Raw genomic sequence first — 25,532 nt, forward strand, 5'->3', positions numbered from 1 at the left:
GTGTGATTTCTTTCTTCATAAAACGAAGCAGATGATATACTTTCATTTCCAAAAATGACCTAATGAAGTCATCCAATTTTTTAAAATGAAAAAAAAAATTGACTTACCACCAATTGATGAACGGATAGCTATCATCGTGATTGCTCCATTTCGGGTCTTCTAGGCATAGGGCTGAGAGGTTTCCCAAAGACAGCAGCAAGAGAAAATCACTTTTGGGGGTTTCTTCTGGTAAGTCAAAACGAAAGACAAACTGAAAAGAGAGAACCTGGAGTCAGGAAAATTGCCAACCTGGTATGGCTATCACAATTTCATTCCCTGCAGGCTCCCTAGGCAGGAGGAAATTTGAATGGAAAACCAACCAACTAGCCAACCAACCACTAATAATACCATGAACTTCAGAGCAGATTTCTTTTCGTTTATTACTGCCCAGTGCCTGGAACATGGGAAGAAGAGTTCAAGGTGTAGTTGAGTGAGAGACAGCTCCCGGGGATGGCACCAGGAAGGGCAGGGCGGAGAACGCCGCGGGCTGGCGGCAGGCGCTGCCCCTGCGAGGTGAGGGTGTACAAACACTTTCGGCCGCGGGAGCCGCGCGCCGCTCAGGTAGCGTAGCCCTTTCCCGCTCAGGTGAGCTCCTCCCGCGCCTCCCATTGGCTGAGGCGCCCATGGCGCTGGGAGGGCGACGCAGCCCGGTCTAGTTCAGGGTCTAGGGCGGCGCGTCACTTCCGGTAGCGCGGAGCTTGTAAAACACCCTGGAGAGAAAATGGCGGCAGCGGCAGCGGCGGCGGCGGCGGCGGCGGCTTCAGCGCCTCAGCAGCTCTCGGATGAGGAGCTTTTTTCTCAGCTCCGCCGTTACGGCCTGTCTCCCGGCCCTGTGACGGAGAGCACTCGCCCCGTCTACCTCAAGAAGCTGAAGAAGCTTCGAGAGGAAGAGCAGCAGCAGTACCGGTCGGGGGGCCGCGGCACCAAGACGCGGAACAGTAATAACAATAACACGGCAGCCGCCACGGTCGCCGCCGCGGCACCGGCGGCGGCGGCGGCGGCCATGGGGATGGGGGTCCGGCCGGTCTCGGGCGACCTTTCCTACTTCAGGACCCCTGGGGGTCTGGGCCGAATCTCAGCCTCAGGCCCGGAGAGCCCCTCAGGAGGGCCCGGGGGCGCGTTGGCCGCCCCCGCGGTTGGCAGCAAAGTGCTGCTGGGCTTCAGCTCGGACGAGTCGGACGTGGAGGCCAGCCCCCGGGACCAGGCCGGCGGCGGGAGGAAAGACCGGGCTGCGCTCCAGTACCGCGGGCTCAAAGCGCCTCCGGCGCCCCTGGCCGCCAGCGAGGTGACTAACAGCAACTCGGCCGAGCGCAGGAAGCCCCACGCGTGGTGGGGGGCCCGAAGGGCGGCGGGGCCCGAGCTGCAGATCCCGTCGGGGAAAGATGGGGCGGCGGAGGATGAAGAAGAGGAGAGAGACGACGGGGAGGAGAGGGACCCGGAGGCCGAGGAGCCGCTGTGGGCGAGCCGCACCGTGAATGGCAGCCGGCTTCTCCCCTACAGCTGCAGGGAAAACTATTCGGACTCGGAGGAGGAGGACGACGACGACGTGGCCTCCGCCAGACAGGTATCGAAGGACGACTCCCTTTCCCGGCATCGGCCCAGACGGAGCCACAGCAAGGCGCTCTCTCCGCTGACTGCTAAAGCTGCCGGCAGCCGGCTGGAGACTTCAGTCCCGGGAGGGGGAGGACTCGCGATGAATGACAGGGCGGCGGCTGCCGGGAGTCTAGACAGGAGCCGAAACCTCGAAGAGGCGGCGGCGGCGGAGCCGGGAGGAGGGTGTGATCTAGTGGACTCCAGCCCCGTTCCTAGATTCCGCGGGAACGCCAAGAAGCTGGCCCCTCTCCTGACCCCGCCACTTACGGACATGGACCCAACATTGGATTCGTCGTCAACTGGCTCCCTCCTTAAAAGCAACAATCATATCGGCAGCGGGGCCTTCGGAGTGGACTCTCCCAAGATTTATTCCAATAGCTTTCCTCCCAGTCCGGCGGGGGCCGCCACTAGTTCGCTCAGGATCAACCACGCCAATCACACGGGCTCCAATCACACCTACCTGAAAAACACATACAACAAGCCGAAGCTTTCCGAACCCGAAGAGGAACTTCTCCAGCAGTTTAAACGGGAAGAGGTGTCCCCAACGGGGAGTTTCAGTGCTCACTACTTGTCGATGTTTCTCCTAACTGCTGCCTGCTTATTTTTCCTAGTGTTGGGACTGACTTACCTAGGGATGAGAGGGACAGGAGTATCAGAGGATGGAGGACTCAACAGTAAGTATTAAACCCTGTAGACAACAAAAGGAATGTTGCTGGTAGCCTGCTTTAGCTGTCCTTAGCATTTGACATGAGGTGACTTTCAGCTGTAAGATCATGATTTAACAGCACAATGCAACCGAGGGAGCGCATGTGTCATCTTTCTGTAAGAAAACAGTATTACCGTGATCAAAATGATATCTTGTGTTTGGTAGTTTAAGCTTTTTGCATGATGTATTGTGAAATTCAAAATAACTTCTAAGAAAATGTTATGAGCCTATCAGTAAAATGCATTTGTGCATGAGAATTTTCTTTTAGCTTTAAGTAACTGTGCCTATACCAGCAACTCAACAAAATATTAGTATTGTTAAGGGGAATGACTAATGCAGTGGTTTTTCAAATTAAGCTGTGATTCTAAAGGCAATGTAGTATGTCTTGAAATTTAGGCTAAATAGTAATATTAAGTATTTGTGAAGATAGAGTGAACCAATATGAAAAAGCAGTAAGGCACACCTCTTAACTGATTTCCCTGGCCCAAAGCAACCCCTCCACCCCTTGAAAAAAACAATGGTAGGGCAGTGCAGAAGCTTGTTGTCAGGTGTTTGCTGGATTAGTTTCTAGGCCCTGCTGCTTACTTGGTCAGTGATGGGCAGGTGTGTTCATTCATTCATTAAGCCAGCAAAATCTGTGCTGAGCATACAGCAGTGATAAGTCAAAGTACCCCTGCCCCCAAACACAAAAAGAAGGTGACTATAGAACATTTTGTGTTCTGTGAAGGAAATAAGGAAGGAATAGTTGGTGTGCTCTGATTTAGGTTGGATGGTCAGAGCAGGTAGTGCTTGAGGTGAGACCTGAAGCAGGAGATGGCCTTGTTGAGAAAGATGAGAAAAGGCCTTGAGTTGCGCAAGAGGCTTCCTGTAGGTTAGAGTTGTTCAGGACTCTTGAGCAAGAGGAGGAGCTTTCTTTTCATAATCTATAAAGTAATGTTAATACTGATTTGGATGAAGCTTGTAAAGTTCAAAAAAGAGAATGTACGTGCATAATGGAATGCTACATGTGTATTTTCTCAGTGTCAGGTTCCTCTCTTTATTTCCCATGACAACTTAAAAACCAAGCACGACTTAACTCTTTTTACCCAATGTGAACTCACTGTAACATGATTTGTATTTATAAAATTGGGTTACTGTGTTAGTTGTATTACAAAATAGAATGAAAGATGCAGTTAGCAGACGTAAAAGAGTAGGAGTCAAAATAGTCTAACTTTTGATTTAGCACCAATTCAAAGATAGTCAAGTAATAGATTATTACTTTATAGTTTAATTACAGGGATCAGAAGAGAAGTGAACTGTTTATTTTAATTGGTTCTCTGGGAGTAAGAGTGATGTAGTATGTCTTGCCTCACATTTTTGGGAGAAAGAAATATGGGCACACTGAAAGTTACATTTGTAAAGTTTACGTAAATTAAATGGCATTACCTTTCAGCAGTACCTGTCTGCATCTATGTGTTTCTCTAACTAGACAGCTATATGAGCTGGTCATTTTCTGAAAGCTGAACATGTCACACATATTGCCTGATTTAATCTTACCAACAACTCATGGAAGCAGATGGTGTTATTTTATGGCTGAGGATGATGAGACATATAAAAGAAATGTACCCACAGTTGAATAGTTAGTGGTAGGAGTAAAATTTGCTTTCAGAATTTTTCCCAACTATAAGGCATAATTTCTTAGTACTAGTTTGGCTTGTTTTTGTAGAGCTATTATTAAGAAAATAATTGAATATTTGGTAGGATTTCATACATAATTACTAATGAGCACACTTTTCCTTTAAGGTGACTCTCACATCTATTCTCGTCACTGTTCAGGTGAATGATTAATGTTATCTTATGTACTAAAACTTCAAATAGTGTAGGATTGGGATGCTAGAGTTTTGGAACCCTCTTTACATCCATCCATATAGGACGAAGGAAATTTGTATTTTAGTAAATGGTGAACGTGAGGTGGCCTGGGGGATGGAAAAAATGGTATTAAGAGGTGGAGGATCTAGGTCCTTTGACTTGCCTGAATGACTTTGATCAAGCTCCTTAACCTCTGAGTCTTACTCCTATATGCTGAATGGAATATAACAATCTATGTTGTCTGTGGACTTGTTGAAAGAGTCAAATGAAGTAGTTTGTTAAACAAACATAGGGTGGCATTATTCAGAGCTTTGGATCAAATTTGTTATATTCCTGGTAAACTAAAGTGTGTATGTAAACGAATAGTTAAGTCATTTCTGAAAGTGATATTTAGTGCATTTCTAACCTATTTAATATTTAATTTTCATTAAATCCATTAAGTGCATATTGTAGAAATTGATACAGAAATTTGAATCAAAGCATATAGAATCTTTAAATGTATGATATACTTGGTATATTGAAAACCCTGGTGAAAAGAAATTCCTTCTAGTTCAGCTAGTCACATAGCTAACGGATTTCAAGAGTGAATAATTTTTACTCCCTGTATTTATGCATTCTGAATCCTTTGTCATATTACGATCCTTAACCATAGGGTTCACTGGTCAAATAATGTGCTTAAGAAACAGTTTTACTTTAAGTAATAATTTCATCAGAAGATTGTAGGCTATATGCGACAGTAAGCTTTTATGAGTTAAATTATGTATAACATATAATAGTCTTAAGTAGTTCTTAATCACTTGGTCTTTGAACGCTTTTTGTTAGTACCCTGTTTTATTAAATTATTGAGTGTCTGCTTCCTTATCTTTAAAATTAAGAGGTTTGATTAGATGATCTCTAAGCTCTTTCCAGCTCCAAGGTTTAAGATTTTTAACTTTGAGTTTCCCTACCAAAACAATTCAAGCATCAGCCTGCATTTAAGTTACTCTCTTGTCCCACAGGTGATTGGATCATGACAACCCACAGAAAGAAAGTAGAGAAGCAGGATAGATTGACTATCTAAGATTCTTATGATCACTGTTTTAAAAACATTCTTTAATTATGAAAGACATGACTTTTGTAGAAAATTTGAATAGAGAGGAAGCAAAAAGAAAACAATGGTCTTTGTATGACCCTCTTCCTGGTCTCACACACACCTCATTATAAATAAGTTCAAGTATTATATCCTTTCAAAACTTTAAAATCTGTTTTTCTCATGTCAATATGTGTGTGTATGGGTATATGTATATTTTTTCATTTGACAGCAAAGGACCTACTATGTGCCAGGCCCTGTTTTAAGCAGTGGCAGTATGTAATGAACATTATATGGAAAAACAGGATGAAATCTTTTGTGGAGCTTAGGGGGAAAGACAAGTAAAATAAGAATTTCAATTAGTGGTAGGTGCTAACACACGGTAATGCTAGTACTTTAAGGAGTATGTGATAAATCATACAAGTTGATAGGCACCTATAAGGAGGTGATGTTTGAACTGGCATCTGAATGACTTGAAGGAACTAACCATTGACAGGGAAGGGTATTCTGGCAGAAGTAACAGCAAGTGTGTAACCCATGAGTCACTGACAGATTCTCTTGTTGCTGAGACTGAATGAGGATAATGGTATATAATAAGATTAATGGTAAGCAGGAGCCAGGTTGTAAAGCACCTAAAGGCCTTGAGGGCCATTTAAAGGAATTTAAATTTTAAGTGGCATACTACTGTGCATATTCTGTGACTTGTCTTCACTTAACATTGTGTCAACGATAACTTCCATATACTGGTTTTAAGTGCAAAGATATAATTTAAAAATCTTTCTTATCATATACAAGTGCTAAAATCTTCCATCCTGAAAATGTTTTTCAACCTTCTTATTCTCCTCTAATTGTTCCCTTCCCAGCCAGTCTCATTAAAGTCATTGATTTAGTCCTGTCTAGGTTTCTTTTCCAACCATTCCTCTGTAACCATTCTTCTTCAAATTACCAGTTATTTTCCTTTGCTCCCCTCTTTTGGTGCATTCAGTACATTGACAGCTTCCTTCTTCATTATACTCTCTCCTTTACAAACATCTGTATCCCTATCCTCCTAGTTTGCAGACAGACTTCCCATCCACTGATTCACTACCCCTGGGACTTTGCCAGGCCAAAGCCAGGATCTGGGAATTCAGTCTGGGTCTCCCATGTGGGTGGTGGAGACCCAACTACTTTGAGCCATCATCTGCCACTTCCCAGGTTGCTCATTAGCAGGAAGCTGGAATTGGGACTTGAATTCGCAGTAGTGTTAACTGCTAAGTCAAATGATTGTCTAAGCTCTTTTGATACACATTTTCCTAGGCAGTTTCATCTGCTTCCCTGGCTAGTCCTTCCTGACTTTGTATTTTCACTTTTAGATTTCTCTCCTGAGGTCTGGACTTAGCCTTTTGTTTGTTAAACTTCTCTTGGTTGTACCAGAAGTACCAGTGCCATTTGTCACCTTCACCTTGTTTTTGCCCTTCTATTGCCTGATTTAATTCCATCCACTCAAAGCTTAGGGGAGGAACCTTGGGTTTACCTATATTCCTTTTTTTTTTTTTTTCACCTTTCCTAACCAACCTAATTGGTTACCAAGTCCTGTTGTTCTGTCTGCTACATATATTTCAACTTAGTTTTTTTTCTTTTACCACTGCTTTTGGGTAGTCTTTTTACTGAACTTTTTATAGCCTGCTTTTAGGCTATATGACTCTTCCAGTACATTTTTCAGTGTCAGAGCAATATTTCTAAAGCATAAATAAAATTTAACTTATTCTACTTAAAATTACATGACTTTCTGTTACTTATTGGCCAAAATCTAAACTCCTTGGCTTAACGCTTCATGATCTGACTCTGACTGCTGTTTCTAGCTTCATTTGTCACTAGTTCCTTTCAATCATGCTGACTTTCCAGAAAACCGAATTAGTTGGCATTCAGTGAGTCCATCATGATTTTGTGCTTTGATGCCTTTAAACATGGTATTCCTTTTTGGATTATTGTTTATCCTAGTTTATTGTCCAACTACTATTTTAATCTTTTAAGATTGATTTATTGATTTGAAAAGCTGAGTTAAGAGAGAGGGAAAGATGTAGAGGGGTCTTCCATCTTCTTGTTCACTTCCCAAATGTGCGCAATAGCTTTTGCTGAGCCAATTTAAGACAGGAGCTTTTTCTGAGTCTCCCATGTGGGTGCAGGGGCCCAAGCACTTGGGCCATCTTTCACAGCTTTCCCAGGCGATCAGCAAGGAGCTGGATTAGAAATACAGCAGCCCTGGGGCCGGCTCTGTGGCATAGCGGGTAAAACTGCTACTTGCAGTGCCGCATCCCATGTGGGCGCCGGTTCGAGTCTTGGTTGCTCCCTTTCCAATCCAGCTCTCTGCTATGTCTGGGAAAGCAGTGGAAGATGGCCCAAGTCCTTGGGCCCCTGCACCCATGTGGGAGACCCAGAAGGAGCTCCTGGCTCCTGGCCTTGGTTCAGTGCATCTCCGGCTGTTGTGGCCAATAGAAGAGTGAACCAGTGGATGGAAGACTTCTTTCTCTTTGCCTTTTCTTCTCTGTGTAACTCTGACTCTCAAATAAATAAATGAATCTTAAAAAAAGAAGAAGAAGAAGTAGAGTAGCCAGGACTCAAACCAGTGACCATATGGGATGCTCGTGCCACAGCACAGGCTTAACCTACTATGCCACGGTGCCGGCCCCATACTATCCATTCTTAAAAAATGTTGCTTCTAGACATCTCCTCTGGCTCCCCATCCTCTTTATCCTAGTGTTTGGCCTACAATTCTCTGCTCAAAGTGTTATATATCCTTTATAGCATTTATTGTAATGTATTATAATCCTGTAAGTCCACCATGCTGGATACATTACAGCTCCTTGAAGTAATCTTTCTCTAGAAGGAGTTCAGAATAGTGGTAAAGGGCACAAACTTTTTTACTCAGTTCTAAGTTTCTCGGGTCTATTTCTTTTACATGTTCTGTGACTTTACTAGTGACTCCCTGGACTCAGAAAAGAAGATGGTAATGCTTGAGAATGGCTTTAAGCATTGAATGAGCTAATATATATAATGTGTTTAGTCTTATTGCCTGGCACATAGAGCTCTTAGTAGATGGAAGTCATAATAATATATTTGGCACAGATGCATTATTCAGTAAATATTTGTGGAATAAATGTTCACCTATCAGTTATCCAGTTGACCTTCTGTGTCTGTGCATTCTACATTTATGGATTCAACCAATTATGATCGAAAATACTAAAAAGAAAATTACATCTTTTCCAACATGTACGGACTTTTTTCTTCTCATTACACCTTAAACAATGTAGTGTGGGGCCGGTGCTGTGGCGTAGCTGGTAAAGCCACTGCCTGCAGTGCCAGCATCCCCTATAGGTGCCAGTTCGAGACCCGGTTGCTCCACTTCTGATCCAGCTCTCTGCAATGGCCTAGTAAAGCAGTAGAGAATGGCCCAAGGCCTTGGGCTCTTGCACCTGCGTGGGAAGACTTGGCGGAAGCTCCTGGCTTCCATCTTCAAATCTTCAAATCAGCACAGCTCTGGCCATTGCAGCCAATTGGGGAGTTAACCAGCGGATGGAAGACCTCTCTCTCTCTCTCTCTCTCTGCCTCTCCTTCTCTCTCTGTGTGACTGACTTTCAAATAAATACATATTTTTTAAAAAGTTGTGTAACAACTATTTAAATAGCATTATATTAAGTATTTAAGTAATCTAGAGATGATTTAAAGTATACCGGAGGATGTATATAGGTTGGATTGAAATGCTATGCCACTTTATAAAAGGGACTTAAGCATCTTCAAGTTTTAGTATGAGGGATGGCTGTATAAACACTGATGATGAACTTGTCCTCTAACTCACTAACTGGGTACCTACTCAGTACCCATTAAGGATTTTTTTTTTTTTAATTTTTTTGGATTTATTTATTTATTTGAAAGTCAAAGTTACACAGAGAGAGGAGAGGCAGAGAGAGAGGTCTTCCATCTGCTGGTTCACTCCCCAATTGGCCGCAATGGCTGGAACTGTGCCAATCCAAAGCCAGGAGCCAGGAGCTTCCTCCGGGTCTCCCACCGGTGCAGGGGCCCAGGGACTTGGGCCATCTTCCATTGCCCTCCCAGGCCACAGCAGAGAGCTGGGTCGGAAGTGGAGCAGCTGGGTCTTGAACCGGTGCCCATATGGGATACTGGCACTGTAGGCCAGGGCTTTAACCCGCTGTATCACAGCGCCAGCCCAAATAAGATTATTTTGATGCCAAAGGAAAAAAAAAAAAAGTCCATGCAGGTTTTTTCGTAATATACATTTTCCATGAACTTCTTGAAGAGCCTTTATATGCATGGGTTTCATATTTATCTTTCTAATTCCATTTTCACAGACTTTTTGAAGTAAACTGATAAAATCAACATAAAAATACTAATGAGGTGTTATATGTTCTGTTTGCATACTTCAAATTCAGCCTATATTTTACACTCACAATGTAACTCAATTCAGACTAGCCATATTGCAAATGCTCAGGAGCCACATAATGGCTAGTGACTACCCTATTGGAAAGTGACAGGTTTCGAATGACCGGAGTTATGGAGTCACAGTGTTGATCAAATTAAATCTAGTGGCTACTCATTTTTAAATGTTTTCAACGTGCCATGCATTGTTTTTTCTATAATATTTTCAGTGAACATAACTCCTAAATGTAGGGTCTGTTACCATTTCACAGATACAAATGACAATGTATAGAGCTATCAGTTTGTCTAAGGTTAAACAAGTAGACTGTAGGAGAGGATGATTTAAACTAGATCTTGACCCAAAACAGTATATTTTCTGAATTCCACTGTTTAAAGCATGGCCACTAAGGGGCTAGGGCAGAAAGGTAAATGAGATGTAATTGTGCAACTGCTCAGCTGTGTGTGTGTGTTGTTGTGTTTTTTTTTTGTTTTTGTTTTTTTTTTTTTAAGATTTATTTATTTACTTGAAAGTCAGAGTTACACAGAGAGAAAGAGAAAGAGGTCTTCCTTCCGATGGTTCACTCCGCAGTTGGCCGCAAGGGCCGGAGCTGTGCTGATCTGAAGCCAGGAGCTTCTTCCAGATCTTGTACATGGGTGCAGGGGCCCAAGGACTTGGGCCATTTTCTACTGCTTTCCCAGGCCACAGCAGAGAGCTAGATCAGAAGTGGAACAGCCGAGTCTTGAACCGGCACCCGTATCGGATGCCAGCGCTTCAGGCCAGAGCGTTAACCTGCTGTACCACAGTGCCGGCCCAAATAAGGATTTAAAAAACAATTATTCCTGCAGAAACCTCACACTACCAAAAATAGTCATAGGGAATAATTTAAAAATATATAAGGAGCTGGCGCCGCGGCTCACTTGGCTAATCCTCCGCCTGCAGCGCCAGCACCCCAAGATTCTAGTCCCAGTTGGGGCCCCGGATTCTGTCCCGGTTGCTCCTTTTCCAGTCCAGCTCTCTGCTGTGGCCCAGGAGGGCAGTGGAGGATGGCCCAAGTGCTTGGGCCCTGCACCACCCGCATGGGAGACCAGGAGGAAGCACCTGGCTCCTGGCTTCGGATCAGTGCAGCGCGCCAGCTGTAGCGGCCATCTGGGGGGTGAACCAATGGAAAGGAAGACCTTTTTCTTTGTCTCTCTCTCTCTTACTAACTCTGCCTGTCCAAATATATTTATATAGAGAGACTTCAAAAAGTTTGGAAAATAGTCGGAAGATAAGTTTATTTTGTTGCAAAAGTTTTTTTAAATCTACGTGTAGTTTTCCATAATACGCGTTTTCCATTAACTGACAATCCCATGTAAAGGATATTAAGCTGCAAGTGCCACTTTGATAAAAGGGGAGAGAATCCACTGTGATCAAAAGCTTTGTATTCCAAGTTTGGCCTGGACTTTGTAGTTTTTTTTTTGTTTTGTTTTTTTTTTTTTTTAAGATTTTATTTATTTATTTGAAAGGCAGGGTAAGAAGGAGACACAGCGAACAAGGTTCCATCAGCTGGTTCACTCCCCAAATGGCTACAATGGGTGTATCTGGGCCAGGCTGAAGCCAGGAGCCATGCTCTTCTTCTAGGTCTCCCATGTGGGTGCAGGGGCCCAAGTACTTGGGTCATCCTCCATTGCTTTCCCAGGTGCATTTAGCAGGGAGCTAGATCAGAAGTGTAGCAGCCGGGACTAGAACCAATACCCATATGGAATGCCAGCAGTGCAGACTGCAGTTTAACCTGTTAGACCACAGCGCTGGCCTCTGGAATTTGTAGGTTAAGCAATGAGAATCCATAGAGATTTTCAATCAGAGGACTCATGTGATCATACTGGTCTGTTAAGAAGGTTAAATGCTGGTGGATAGATAATGGAGATAGAAGGTTTGAGGGAAGGAGTGGGGTGATAAACAGATGCGGAGTTAGGAAACCTGTAGGAGGTTGATAAATGTGGGGATGGAGTTGGGCTTATGAGTGAGACAGTCCATATAAAGAAAAAAATGCAATACTTGGTAACTCTTTGGATATAGAAAATACACCATGGGAGTCAAAGATTATTCTGTTTATGAGCCTGGGAGACTGACAGAATAGTATCCTTGAGAGGAATTAGAGATGAAGAGGGATCTTGCTTGGGGAAAGACAGCAGAGAGATTAGTTTATTTGAGGCTAATTGAGTTGTAGAAAAATCCTGCAGGGTCTGGAGTAAAAAAGAGAGAGTAGTGCTTGAATGTGAGTACTAGTACAGATTATTAAAGGAATAGATACATTTTAGTGTTTATTTTAACTTTTTTAAGCTAATACCAGGTGTTACAGAGAAATGTCACAATGTTTTTGTTTGTTTTTAAAAAAGGTATTTCTGCTTTTAAAAGTAATTAGCTAAAAGGTCTAGGACTTTGGATGTAAAGTTATCAGGCAGATAACAGATTTTGAAAATAGTTGCTGCTGTCATTCTTGAAGAGTGGAAAGCATGTTAGGTTTAAAATTTTTCAAAGTAAGGGGAGGAAAAATAGCAATTCCTAAATCTCTTAGGAATGTTCCTGTGAACTTGCAGGTGTTTGCATATCTCATTTTGATTATTTTAAAGTCTACCTTTGAAAACTATCTCTAGAATAATCTAAAATTAAAAATCATCAGAGTAGGGGCCGGCGCTGTGAAGTATTGGTTAAAGCTGCTGCCTGCAGTGCCGGCATCCCATATGGGCACCAGTTCGAGTCCTGGCTGTTCTGCTTCCGATCCAGCTCTCTGCTGTGGCCTGGAAAAGCAGTAGAACATGGCCCAAGTGTTTGGGCCTCTGCACCTGCGTGGGAGACATGGAAGAAGTTCCTGACTCCTGGCTTCGGATTGGCTCAGCTCCAGCCATTGAAGCCATTTGGGGAGTGAACTAGCAGATGGAAGACCTCTCTCTCTTTCTCTCTCTCTCTCTCTCTCTCTCTCTCTCTGATTCTGCCTTTCAAATAAATAAGTAAATCTTTAAAAATCATCAGAGTGAAAATTTGTGAATCCCCACAAGTTTATCCTTAGTTTCAGGAAACATTGGCATAGCTACCAGATAACCTGGGATTGAATATTGGCCATTTTATCTTGCTAGTTTTTTTTTTTTTTAATTAAAGGCAGGTTACTTAGCCACTGTATACCTCAATATCTTCTTCATCTGTTATGTAGGATTAAAAGAATTAATGAAATAACACAGAAAAGCTCAGAATTTGGTACACAGTAATAATTATAATAGTTAACGCTGTGTAGCACCAACTACGTATCAGGCACTGAGCAGTTATTATTATTTAAATCTCATGCTGTAGATACTTTGCCCATTTTATAGATAAACTGATACAGTGAGAAATTAAGTAACTTGCCCAGGATCATATAGCTAGTAAGTGCAAAGGCAGGATTTGAATGCAGGTAGTGGCTCTTAACCAATTTGCTAAATTGCCTTTTTAATAGATATAAATATGTAAGTACCCAATATGTATTCTCTGCAATTATTGTTATTATCCAGAAAATTCAGAAGAGTATGGGTGGGTGAAGTTGATTAATGCATGAAGTCCTATATGTGCCAAAAATAATCTGTGAAAAGGATATCCAAGTTTATTGTTAACGATTAGAAATCACATCATTTAGGTTTTAGATTAATTCATTGGTATATAGGGGAGGGGGCATCTGTCAATGCAAACCACAGTATATAATATGTAAAAGTTTAATATAGGATGATACAGTTTTAATCAAATTTTTAAAAAGATTTGCACAGTCTTGGGGGCCGGTGCTGTGGCTCACTTGGTTAATCCTCCGCCACTGGCGCTGGGTTCTAGCCCCAGTTGCTCCCCTTCCAGTCCAGCTCTCTGCTGTGGCTGGGGAGGACAGTGGAGGATGGCCCAAGTGCTTGGGCCCCTGCACCCGCATAGGAGACCAGGAAGAAGCATCTGGCTCCTGGCTTTCCTGGCTCCTGGCTTCCGATCAGCGCAGCGTCAGCTGTGGTGGCCATTTGGGGAGTGAACCAATGGAAGGAAGACCTTTCTCTCTGTCACCTTCTCACTGTCTATAACTCTGTCAAAAAAAAAAAAAAAAGATTTACACAGTCTCAAAACTGGTAGTGGAAAGTAGTCATCTGATTTGTATTACCACTTTGAAACCTATTTTTTCCAGTTTTATTTTTAGCCTGTAAAGACCTGTTACTCTGTTTTGCTTCTTTAAAATAAACTTTTTATTTTCCCTTTGTTTTAAAGGAAATAAAGCATTCTGCAGGTTCAAGGACACTTAAAAATTAGGCATTTTCAGCATTCCTGAGTTGTGAGGCTTTAAAGCTCACTTCTCCTTGTTCATTAATTATTCTGTTAACTTTACCTGCATGAAAAATATTTTATGTAAATAAAAGGGAACTTTTATAACCTCAATGTAAATAAGTAGTTTAAGTAGTATAGGAGCAGGTGTGCGGCACAGCAGCTTAAGCCTCCACTTGGGATGCTTCCATCTCATATTGGAGTGTCTGTGATCGAATCCCTCCTCCACTTTTAATCCAGCTTCTTGCTAATGACATACTGTGGGAGGCAGCAGATGATGGGTCAAGTACTTGGGTCCCTGCCACCCATGTGGGAGTCCTGGGAGAAGTTCTTGGCTCCTGGCTTCAGCTGGCCCAGCCATGTATGTTGCAGGCATTTGGGGAGTGAGCAAGTGGATGAGACTATCTTTCTCCCTCTCCCTCTTCCACTCTCTTTGCCTTTCAAGTAAAAATAAATAAATAATAAGCTTTTAAAAAGAATACCTTAAACTATTGGAAATCTCTTTCAAAATATAAGTAGTAGTAAGTAACTTACTAATGACATTTATTTTAATCACATATTAATTTATTATTCACTAAAAATTGCTGCCATTTTAGTTTGGAACACAGCCCAGTACTAAATATGGACATTTTTCTAGCAGTTATTTGCCTATAACTATATATTGACTTCATATTCAGAATTTTTTTTAACATAGATTGAAAGTGAACAAGTAGTAATATATTTAAGCAGTAAACTGGATTTTGCTGTTTTAATAAGTCATACTTTAATCTGAATTACACAGCTGACATCTGAAAAAGAAAATAAAGCAATATTCTTTATCAATGAAACTGTCAAAAATAATTTTTAAATAAGAGTTGACATGGAAGAAAGTATTTGGGTTTAATATTTACCTAACATTCCACAGATTTTACATGTTTTATAAAATTATTTTTAAAACATTGATAAAAATTAGCTTTTAGTAAGATTGTAAAAGTTGTATTCACAGAGAATAATGACAATAAAATAGTACATCTATCATGTAGAAGCCTTCATGTATTTCTTTTCAAATATCTTATTTTTTTTATTTGTAGAGGTACTGTGTTTAAAATTATACTACTTCTTTGGTAGCAGATTTATTGCACTATGCTTTCCCACAGCTTTTTGCTTAAAATGTTTTTGCAAGATGACTTTTGAATTCATCTTTACAGCTATGTTGATATCATATGGCAAGCTAAAGTTTAGAAACAAGGCTTGGGTGCAGAAATCATGAGAGAGCTTAGTTCAGCTGTTGTGAACTAATTAGGTGGTAAATATGCACCAACAATTGCTCTCCTGCCCTGAATGTGACATGACTAGGGAAAAAAAAAAAAAAAACTTTCAAGAGCAAATGGGCATTTTAGCACACAGCAGAAAATTATTTTATTTTGTAGGTAGAGAGCCTGTGTGTGTATATAAGGAAATTGCTGACTGTGGCTAATTCCTGAAAGCACTTCATACATATAAAGAAAGCTTTTGCTGTGTAGAAATTCACCCAGGTATATTTTCCAAATTTCCATATGGAGAAGACCACTGAAATTAATTAGGGGAGAAATCTTAGAATATCTTGTTTTTTCTAGCCTCTGGTCTATGACTTAACAACCCTGGTCAGCCTTATTAATGACTTCCTATGTTTATAAATAGAGCACCTTCCAGGAGATCACAAATGCTTTCTTGTTTGATTTAGCTTACTTGAAAAAAAAAAATTGTTTCTCCTATGCACTCATTTGCTCACTTGTTCCCTCAAATTACTTACTGAACACCTACTAAGTGTCAGGTAACTATCAGAAGATGAATATGTACTTTTTAGAACTGTAAGAGTGACATTCATTCCCAGACACACTGTCACCCTACCCCTCACATTATAGCTGGCATTTTCTACTTTTCTGTAGTACAGTGTTCTCAGTTGGGAATATCTACTTTTTTTTTTTTTTTAAGATTTATTTATTTATTTGAAAGTCAAAGTTACACAGAGAGGAGAGGCAGAGAGAGAGAGAGAGAGAGAGAGAGAGAGAGAGAAGGAGATCTTCCATTTGATGGTTACTCTCCAATTGGATCAAATGGCCAGAGTTTCGCTGATCTGAAGCCAGGGGCAAGGAGCATCCTCTGGGTCTCTCAGGTGGGTGCAGGGACCCAAGGTCTTGGGCCACCTTCTACTACATTCCCTGACCATAGCAGAGAGCTGGATGGGAAGTAGAGTAGCCGGTCTCGAACTGGCACCCATATGGGATGCCTGCACTTCAGGCCAGGGCGTTAACCCGCTGTGCCACAGCGCTGGCCCCGGGAATATCTCCTTTTAAAAATCACACAAGAGCCTGGCATTGTGATAAAGACACCGCCTGTGACTGGATGCCGGTTCGAGACCCAGTTGCTCCACTTCCCATCCAGCTCCTTGCCTGGGAAAGCAGCAGAGGATAGTCCAAGTGTTTGGGCCTCTGCACCTACCTGGGAGACCTGGAGGAAGCTCCTGGCCCCTGGCTTCTAACTAGTCTAGCTCTGGCTGTTGGGGCCATTTGGGGAGTGAACCAGCAGATGGAAGATAATGTCTCTCCCTCTGACTCTGTAACTCTGTCTTTCAGATAAATAAATTACAAACAAAACAAAACAATTTTAATTAATGCATGTTCATTTCTGGCATGTTTTTAGAAGTAATTTTTTAAAAGAGGAAGAGATATGAAGAATGAACTTGCCAAAATGAAAATGTTATAAATCTGAACATTTATGATTATGGTTCAAGATGTTCTAGAAACATTTTTATGCTTATGACAAAAAAATCTTGTTTTTTTAAAAATGTCATTTCCACATGTTCTCCTTTTATATTCTAAAGCTTTGAATGATAAAAGCAAACATTTATTGGAAACTTTTGGCGTGTGAGCACTTTAATGTTCATGGAGGTAACTCCTAATGTTAACCCTGTGAGAAAACTGAAATATAACAGGAATATAGTTAAGAGTGGCTTTTCCAAGGTCATGGCAGCTACTGACTGTTAACAACAAACATTTGAACCATCTGATTTCAGAGGCCTCAGTCTTACCACTAGGCAGCAGTAGAATTATTTATGCTTTTTTTTTTTTTTTTAAGATTTATTTATTCATTTGAAAGGCAGTGTTACAGAGAGGCAGAAAGAGAGAGAGAGAGAGAGATTGGGCTGTTTCACTCCCCAAATGGCTGAACAGCTGGAGTTGGGCCAGTCAGGAGCCAGGAGCTTCTTCTGGTTCTCCCGTATGTGTGCAGGGGCACAAGAACTTGGGCTGCCTTCCACTGCTTTCCCAGGCCATAAGCAAAGAGCTGAATCAGAAGTGGAGCAGCCAGAAAAGGAACCGGCACCCATATGGGATGCTGATGCTGCAGGCTGTGTCTTCACCCTCTACAGCACGTTTGCTTTATCTTATTCTCAGCTACTAACTTTATTTGCCAAGTGAGTTCCTCATAACCTATTGGTGTTGGTTTATGCATTTGTCAAATGAGGGGGAAAGTAAAACCAATTTTGCTTCCATCCAGTCAGGGATTTTTGTAGGGAACTGATTTGATTATGTCTGTAGAAGTGTTTTGGAGAAACTTGAAATACTCTATACCTCTATACGTTCAGTCTTTAACAGTTAAGATGTCCCAGCTATAGTCTAACTTAAGCAATTTATGTTCAGTACTCTGACATATTATGTCAGTAGTGTTAATAAGTTATAGAGGGGCTGGCACTGTGGAGCAGAGAGTTAAGCTGCCACCTGCAACGATGGCATCCCCTGTGGGTGCTGGTTCAAGTCCCTGCTGCTCCACTTCTGATCCAGCCCCCTGCCAATGCACCTGGGAAAGCAGTGAAAGCTAGCCCAAGTCCCTTGGCCCCTGTACACAGAGAGAGACCTGGAAGAAGCTCCTGATTTTGGCCTGAGTGTTGGTTGTTGCAGACATTTAGGGAGTGAACCAGTGAATGGAAGACCGACGTCTCCTTCTCTCTCTGTGACTCTGCCTTTCAAATAAGTAAATAAAAAACAAGTAATGGAAGAGTTGATTAAATTTATGGTCCTTATCAGTAGCTTTAAAGCTGTTTATTGATTTTGATTTTATTGGAAAGGAAGAGTGACACAGGGTTTGGGTGGCATATGAGGAAAGATATCTTCCATCCACTAGTTCATTCCCCAAATGCCCAGATAGAGAGACTTTTCATCCCCTGGTTCACTCTCCAAATGTCCAGAACGGCCAGAGCTGGGCCAAGCAGAAATCAGGGTCCTAGAACTCCATCTGTGTTTCCCATGAGAGTGACAGGAACCACAAAGTACTTAGGCTTCAACAGCCACTTCCTAGGATGCATTATTAATAGGGAGCTGGGGCCAGCGCCGCGGCTCACTAAGCTAATCCTCTGCCTTGCGGCGCTGGCACACCAGGTTCTAGTCCCGGTCGGGCGCCGGATTCTGTCCCGGTTGCCCCTCTTCCAGGCCAGCTCTCTGCTGTGGCCAGGGAATGCAGTGGAGGATGGCCCAAGTGCTTGGGCCCTGCACCCGCATGGAAGACCAGGAGGAAGCACCTGACTCCTGGCTTCAGATTGGCGCAGCGTTGGCTGTGGTGGCCATTTGGGAAGTAAACCAACGGAAGGAAGACCTTTCTCTCTGTCTCTCCCTCTCACTGTCTGTAACTCTACCTGTCAAATAAATAAATAAAATCTTAAAAAAAAAAAGTGGAAGTGGTACCCCACGCCTTCAATTACATTCTTTACTGGGAATGTTTCTGTATATTCACTTCAACATTTCCCATGTAAGCTGCTTTCTATAGCTCTTGGAGTTAGATATGTAAAAGCATAAATGGCCTTGTGAATTTGTCTCATGACTGTCATAAGAGATAAGGGAAAAGAACAGTTCCCACTGGTAAAAATGAAAACTAGTGACTAGTTAAAAAATTTTTGGGATAAGGAAATTTTTTTAAAGTTTCAATATTTCACTCTGGGAAAGATCTTTAGAACACTTACTTACCATGTTCTTTGAATTATCTCAATGCCTTTATAGGATGTTATTATATGGTAGCTTTATACATAGTAGTATCTCCTAATTAAGTTGAATTAATGTGGAATTAACTTTTGGATTCCCAGAGTGCATGCTTAGACAAGCTATGTAATCTCAAAAATAAAAATAGATAGTCCCTAGTTTTTAAATTGGTTTTCTTCTAGATCATGTGTGAAACAATTGTTTGAACTTATTTATTTTTATTTATTTGAAAAGCAGAGTTACAGAGGGACAGAGAGGGAGGTCCTTCTTCCATCCGCTGGTTCATTCCTCAAATGGCCACAACGGCTAGAGCTGGGGCAGTCCAAGGCCAAGAGCCTGGAGCTTCTTCTGGGTCTCCCAAGCAGGTGCAAGGGCCCAAGGACTTGGGCCATCTTACACTGCTCTCCCAGGCCATAGCAGAAAGGTAGATTGGAAGTGGAGCAGCTCAGACAGGAACCTGTGCCCATATAGGATGCCAGCACTGCAGGTGGCGACTTTACCTACTTAGCCACAATGCTGGCCCCTGTTGGAACTTGTTTTACTATGCTGTTTTTAAGTCCCTAGGCTAGTCCATAGAAGCATGTTTAGTCATATCTTCTTTCCATACTAATATAGTATTTGTTTAATATTGGGTGTTCAGAGTAGTGTATGATGAGCTGTGGCAGTTTGCTTTTCTGTCTCTTAATTCTCGTTCTCTAACTCAAACTGGCCTAACCTTACTACTGTTTTGCTATAATCTTGGCCAAACAGCTAAATGTTTGGTATTTCAAAACTGTAATAAGTAATAGGCATCTTTATTGATTGCTTGGCCAATAAACATTTTTACATGCATTCTATCATTTATGATTCTTAAAATTTTGTGAAGCAGGCACAAGTCTCACATTATTTTGTAAATGAGGACTCAGGACTAGATTAATCACTCTTTCCAAGATTATAAGGTAGAGGGGAATTATGAGTTACGTTGCTTGGTGAACTTTAGCAATGTGACTTGAAAGTCCATCCTCAAACCATTATAGTCATACATTGCTTTTTTCTTTCGTATACCATCCTTTTCTTTCTCACTTTACTAAACCCCAGTTTCCTCAATTCACCTTCTTTTAACTAAATATTAGGGAATATCTTTTGATAATAGAATTTATTATTAACAATACACTAGAATTTTAATTATGTTGAAATCTTTACTTAATATATGCTAAACTGATCTTCTGTATATAAAGAGAATTGAAAATGAATCTTGATGTGAATGGAAGGGGGGAGGAAGAGGGAAAGGGGAGGGTTGTGGGTGGGAGGGAAGTTATGGTGGGGGGGAACCATTGTAATCCATAAGATGTACTTTGGAAATTTATATTCATTAAATAAAAGTTAAAAAAAATTTAAAAAAATTAAAAAAAAAGATTATGTAATTTTATGGTAAACTTTGATAATGTGGTTATCTTTGGTGAGGATTGAGCCAATATAGAATCAGATATTAGCCCAACCTCTCTAAATCGTTCTTTTTTTTTTTTTTTTTTTGATAGGCAGAGTGGACAGTGAGAGAGAGAGACAGAGAGAAAGGTATTCCTTTGCCATTGGTTCACCCTCCAATGGCCGCCGCGGCCAGTGTGCCATGGCCGGCGCACCGCGCTGATCCGAAGCCAGGAGCCAGGTGCTTCTCCTGGTCTCCCATGGGGTGCAGGACCCAAGCACTTGGGCCATCCTCCACTGCACTCCCTGGCCACAGCAGAGAGCTGGCCTGGAAGAGGGGCAACCGGGAAAGAATCCGGCGCCCGACCGGGACTAGAACCTGGTGTGCCGGCGCCGCTAGGTGGAGGATTAGCCTATTGAACTGCGGTGCCAGACTCTAAATCGTTCTTTACTCCTAAATTTGTAGTAGCTGGGTTGCCTATGTTTTTCAACTAGAATTTATGATGGTAGTTTTTAACTGTGGACTGATAATATTTGGGGAACTGCACCTGTTAAAAATATTGAAATTATCTCATAATGTGTTGTTCTTTTCTTTTTCTTTCTTCTTCTTTTTTTTTTTTTTTTTGTTTTTGAGATTTATTTATTTATTTGAAAGTCAGAAGGAGAGGCAGAGAGAGAGAGAGAGTCTTCCATCACTGGTTCACTCCTCAATTGGCCGCAATGGCCAGAGCTGTGCTGATCTGAAGCCAGGAGCCAGGAGCTTCTTCTGGGTCTCCCACATGGGTGCAGGGACCCAAGGACTTGGACCATCTTCTTCTGGTTTCCCAGGCCATAGCAGAGAGCTGGATTGGAAGTGGAGCAGCTAGAGTTTGAACTGGCACCCATGTGGGATGCCTGCACTGCAGGTGACTGCTTTACCTGCTTTGTGGATCCAAAGTGGAGCAGCTAGGGCTAGAACCCACATCTGGTGCCCATATGAGATGCTGGCACTGCTGGCCGGGGCTTTGCCTGCTACCTCACTGCACCCGCCCCTTTTATTTCCAATTGTATAGCAATGTTGCTATGGTTAGTATACAAAAACTACTGTATTCATGGTAGAATTTTGTCATCTTAGTGAATATCAAAAGTACCATTGTAGGGATCTGAAAATCTTGATGTAAATGATGAGATCTTTTTACTGAAAATGGAGAGCCATTGCTTAAAGCATATTATAAGAAAAATAAGTTGTTTATGAGTAAAATGCCCTTTCCATTTTTATTAGAACTGTATTCCTTCTCCTCACTAGATGAATGGAGTGGAAACTACTACATTTTTCTTACATTTTTATTCCTCTGTAGATTTTCTCTGGTTTTTCTTGTTTGCATGTTATCTTTCTGCTCCACAAAACTAAACCTGGTGATAGTTATTTGAACTGTTAAACAGGAGGCAGAGCAAGATGGCTACTGAATAAGGTGTTTCAGCAATTCTGTGCACAGAGATACAAATTTGAATAGCTGTTCACATTCAAGATGACCTTCACTAGAGCTAAGGAATCCAAATGGGAGACTGCAGTGCCTGATTTTAGTATAATAGTAAGAAACAATGTGTTGAAGTAGGTGGGCAGGAAAGAGATACCTGGCATCCCCCTTCAGCTTTAAGCATTACAGTGCTGAAGAAACACTATACCTCTTTCTTGTTAGGTGGGCTCCTGAGAGGGAATTAAGTCCCAACCATGGACTACCAGGCCTGCCACTAGTGTTGTCCAGGGCCGCTGATCCCTGTCCCTAGACAGTGCCTGCACTATCAACCTTTGAATCCTGCTTAGCCAAGTGGGCAAAAAACTCGCTCTACCACCTCTCTCCTTACTGGAGTAAGATTTCAGCTGTAGGTGAGCTGGGTGGGAAAATCAATATAGGGCTTTGCCTTGGAGCTCAGTGCTAGGCATGCCATGTTGAAACTAGGCTGTAGCTTGCAAATTGAGCCTCTGGATCTGTCCTGCCATCAAGTGTAGACTTTGGGATGAATTCATTTTTGCCTTTATCACCACTAGCTTGCATAAGTGTGGTGTGCATCCAAGAGATTGTGCAGGACTCTGGCTATTAGACTTAGGTGCACCATAGCTTAATGTCAGCCTTGACAGCCTCTTCCTTCCCTCCCTCCCTCCATCCATCCCTCTGCCCTTCCTTCCTTCCTTCCTTCCATCCATCCATCCATCCTTCCATCCTTCCATCCTTCCTTCTTTCCTCCTCTCCCTCCCTCCTTCCCTTCCTCCCCTCCTTTTCCTTTCCTTCCCTCCCTCCCTTTTTCCTCTCCCCTTCCCCTTTTCTCTTCCCTCCCCTCCTCCCCTCCCCACCTCCCCTCTCCTCCTCCCTCTTTCCCTTCCTCCCTTCCTCTCTTCCTCCTTTCCTTTCCTTCTCCTTCATTCCTTCATTCCCTTCCCTCCCTCCTCTCTCTCTCTCTTCTTCCCTCCCTCACTCCTTCCTTCCCTGCTGATTCATTCTCCAAATGATGACAATGGCCAGGACTGGGCCAGCCTGCAGCCAAGAGCTTTTTCTGGGTCTCCCACAAGGTGCAGGGCCCTAAGCACTTGGGCATCTTCCACTGCTTTCCCAGGCACATTAACAGGGAGCTGGATCAGAAGTGGAGCAGACAGATTTTGAACCAATGCCCATAAGGGATACCAGATCTGCAGGTGACTGTTTAACACCATTATGCCACAGTGCCATCCTGGCAGCCTGTCACTTGAGCAGAGAGCCAGAACCAGGACACTAACCACTGGGAAGTACAGCATGAAACTTGCTACAGGTCTGTGGCTTAGAACTAGTGTTGGTCTAACACTGGGCAGATCCTAATGGTCCCTGTCTCTAAGGCAGTGCCTGCAAATGGAGCCTCTGCACTGACCCTGGTGTCAAGCAGAGACCATGGCTCCAGTTGATAGGTCCTGGCTAAAATCACCTGTGACCAGTTGCGATATACTTAAGCAATGAGTCTGTCTCAGTAGCAGGCAGTCAGTAGCAATGTGTGGGCCTTGGTCCTACTCCTGTGTTGTGCTGAACATGGTGAGTTTTGGGCTCTGGTCACTATCTAATGCTGGAATAGTAGAAATGTCCACAGGTTCAATCAGAAGACTGCTTAGAATTTCTGGAAGACAGGCACAGACAAAACCACATAATGATTGCAAGAAAAAAAAAAAAAACCTTTAATCCTCAGTGCATGGATGTTGTAGTCTAGCAAGCATCAGAAACTTTCAGGGAACCACTACTGCCTTAATGAGCACAATAAGGTACAGAAATCAATCAAATAGTAGCTGACATGTACAAATTCTCAGATGCAGACTTCAAAATAGCTATTGAAAGGAAACTCAGCCTTAGAAAGGCAGAAATAATTAGAGAAACTTAATAGAGAGATGGAAGTAATTTAAATAAACAAATCCTTTAGCTGAAAAGTATACCAAGTGAAAATAAACCCATTATTGAAGGCGTCAGTACAGAATAGATCAAACAGAAGAAAAATTAATGATGAGCTGAAAGATAAGGCTATTTGAAAAAATGGGGAGAATGAAGAAAGCTTATGGAAACTTTGGGATAGCATTAACAGAGCAAGTGTCTACATTATTGGAGGTTCAAGAAGGACTTAAGGAAACATTCACAGGGCAAATAACAGAAAACTTCCCAAACCTACAGATATATACCATTACCCAGATAGGAAAGTCAGAGGTCACCAGAGAGATTCATCTAAACCAATTATACTCCATGATCAAGCCCTCCAAGATCAAAGATAAAGGATTCCCAAAGCAGCAAGAGAAAGGAAACAGGTAATACATAAGGATGTCTGAGTTTTCCTGACTACTGACTTCTCAGCAGAAACCCTACAAAAGAGGAGAGAGAGATGAAACTTTCACAGTAAAAAGGGAAACAATTGCCATCTGAGAATACTGTACCCAATGTCTTTTAGATATTAACGAGAGAGAAGGATATTGCAAGACAAAACAAATATGATAATTTATGAGCACCAGAACTGTCCTACAAGATATGCTAAAGGGAATTCTTCAAACTCAAAGAGATGCTAACAAGTGAAAAGAAAATGTCAAGGTAGAAAATTCCCTAAAGAGAGAGCCTGGAAGTAAACCCTAACATATACAGACAGCTGGTTTTTAAAAAGATGCTAGGAGCTGGCATTGAATAAAAGACAGTCTTTTCAATAAATGGTGCTGGGAAAATTGGATAGCCACATGCAGAAGAACGAAACTAGACTCCTATCTTTCATCATATACAAAAATCAACTCAAAATGGATATAAGACTAAGTATAAGACCTGAAGTTATGAAGCTACTACAAGAAAACATAGAGGAAATGGTTCAAGATATTGAAGTCAACAAGGATTTAATAGATAAAAATCCCCAAACCACAGGAAATAAAAAGTAAAAGCAAACAAATGGGATTTCATCAAACTAAAAAGATTCTATATTGCCAGGAAGTAACAGAGTGAAGACAGCCTATGGAATGGGAGACAGTATTTTCAAACTGTCCATTTGACAAGGGGTTAATAACCAGAGTATGTAAAGAATTTAAGAATGCACAATAAGATCTGAGTGGCCAGTGTTGTGATACAGTAGGTTAAGCTGCTGCTTGTGATGTTAGTATCCTATTTGGGGGCATCAGTTCATGTCCTGGTTGCTCCGCTTCCAATCTAGATCCCTACTAACGCACCTGGGAAAGCAGGGGAAGATGGCCCAAGTACTGTAATCCCTGACACCCTTGTGGGAAACCTGGATGGAGTTCCAGGTTCCTGGCTTCAGTCTGGCCCGGCGTTGACTGTTGTGTCCATTTGGGAGTAAACCAGTGGATGGAGGACCCATGTCTGTTGTATATGTATGTCTCACTCCCTCCCACTCACCACCCCCCAACTCCTTTCCCATTCCCTCTCCTGCCATTTCTCCTCCTCTTTGTTTTCCTGCCTTTCAAATAAATAAATAAATGTGAATAGATAATATCTTTGAACAGACATTTTTTCAAAGGAAGAAATACAGATGGCCAACAGGTCTATGAATGGATGCTCAACACAACTAATCATCAGATGCAAGTCAGAACCACAAAGGGATATCACTTCATTTGTTAAAACGGCAATTACTGAAAGGTCAAAAGATAACAGGAGTGGCAAGGATGTGGAGAAAAGGGAACTCTTCTGGTTT

The 25,532-nt window shown here is 42.1% G+C and overlaps 1 protein-coding gene across 1 annotated transcript in view; it reads left to right on the plus strand.

Annotated features, from left to right (window-relative positions):
- Nucleotides 1-729: 729 nt before the first annotated feature.
- LEMD3 (LEM domain containing 3) overlaps nt 730-25,532 on the plus strand; it is a 74,921-nt gene continuing 50,118 nt past the window's right edge. Inside the window, exon 1 of the mRNA XM_002711242.5 lies at nt 730-2,306. Coding sequence (XP_002711288.2) covers nt 761-2,306 — 1,546 coding nt within the window. The 5' untranslated portion in view covers nt 730-760. The remainder of the gene's footprint in view (nt 2,307-25,532) is intronic.

Source organism: Oryctolagus cuniculus, chromosome 11, assembly GCF_964237555.1.
Source record: "Oryctolagus cuniculus chromosome 11, mOryCun1.1, whole genome shotgun sequence".
NCBI classification, from domain to species: Eukaryota; Metazoa; Chordata; class Mammalia; order Lagomorpha; family Leporidae; genus Oryctolagus; species Oryctolagus cuniculus.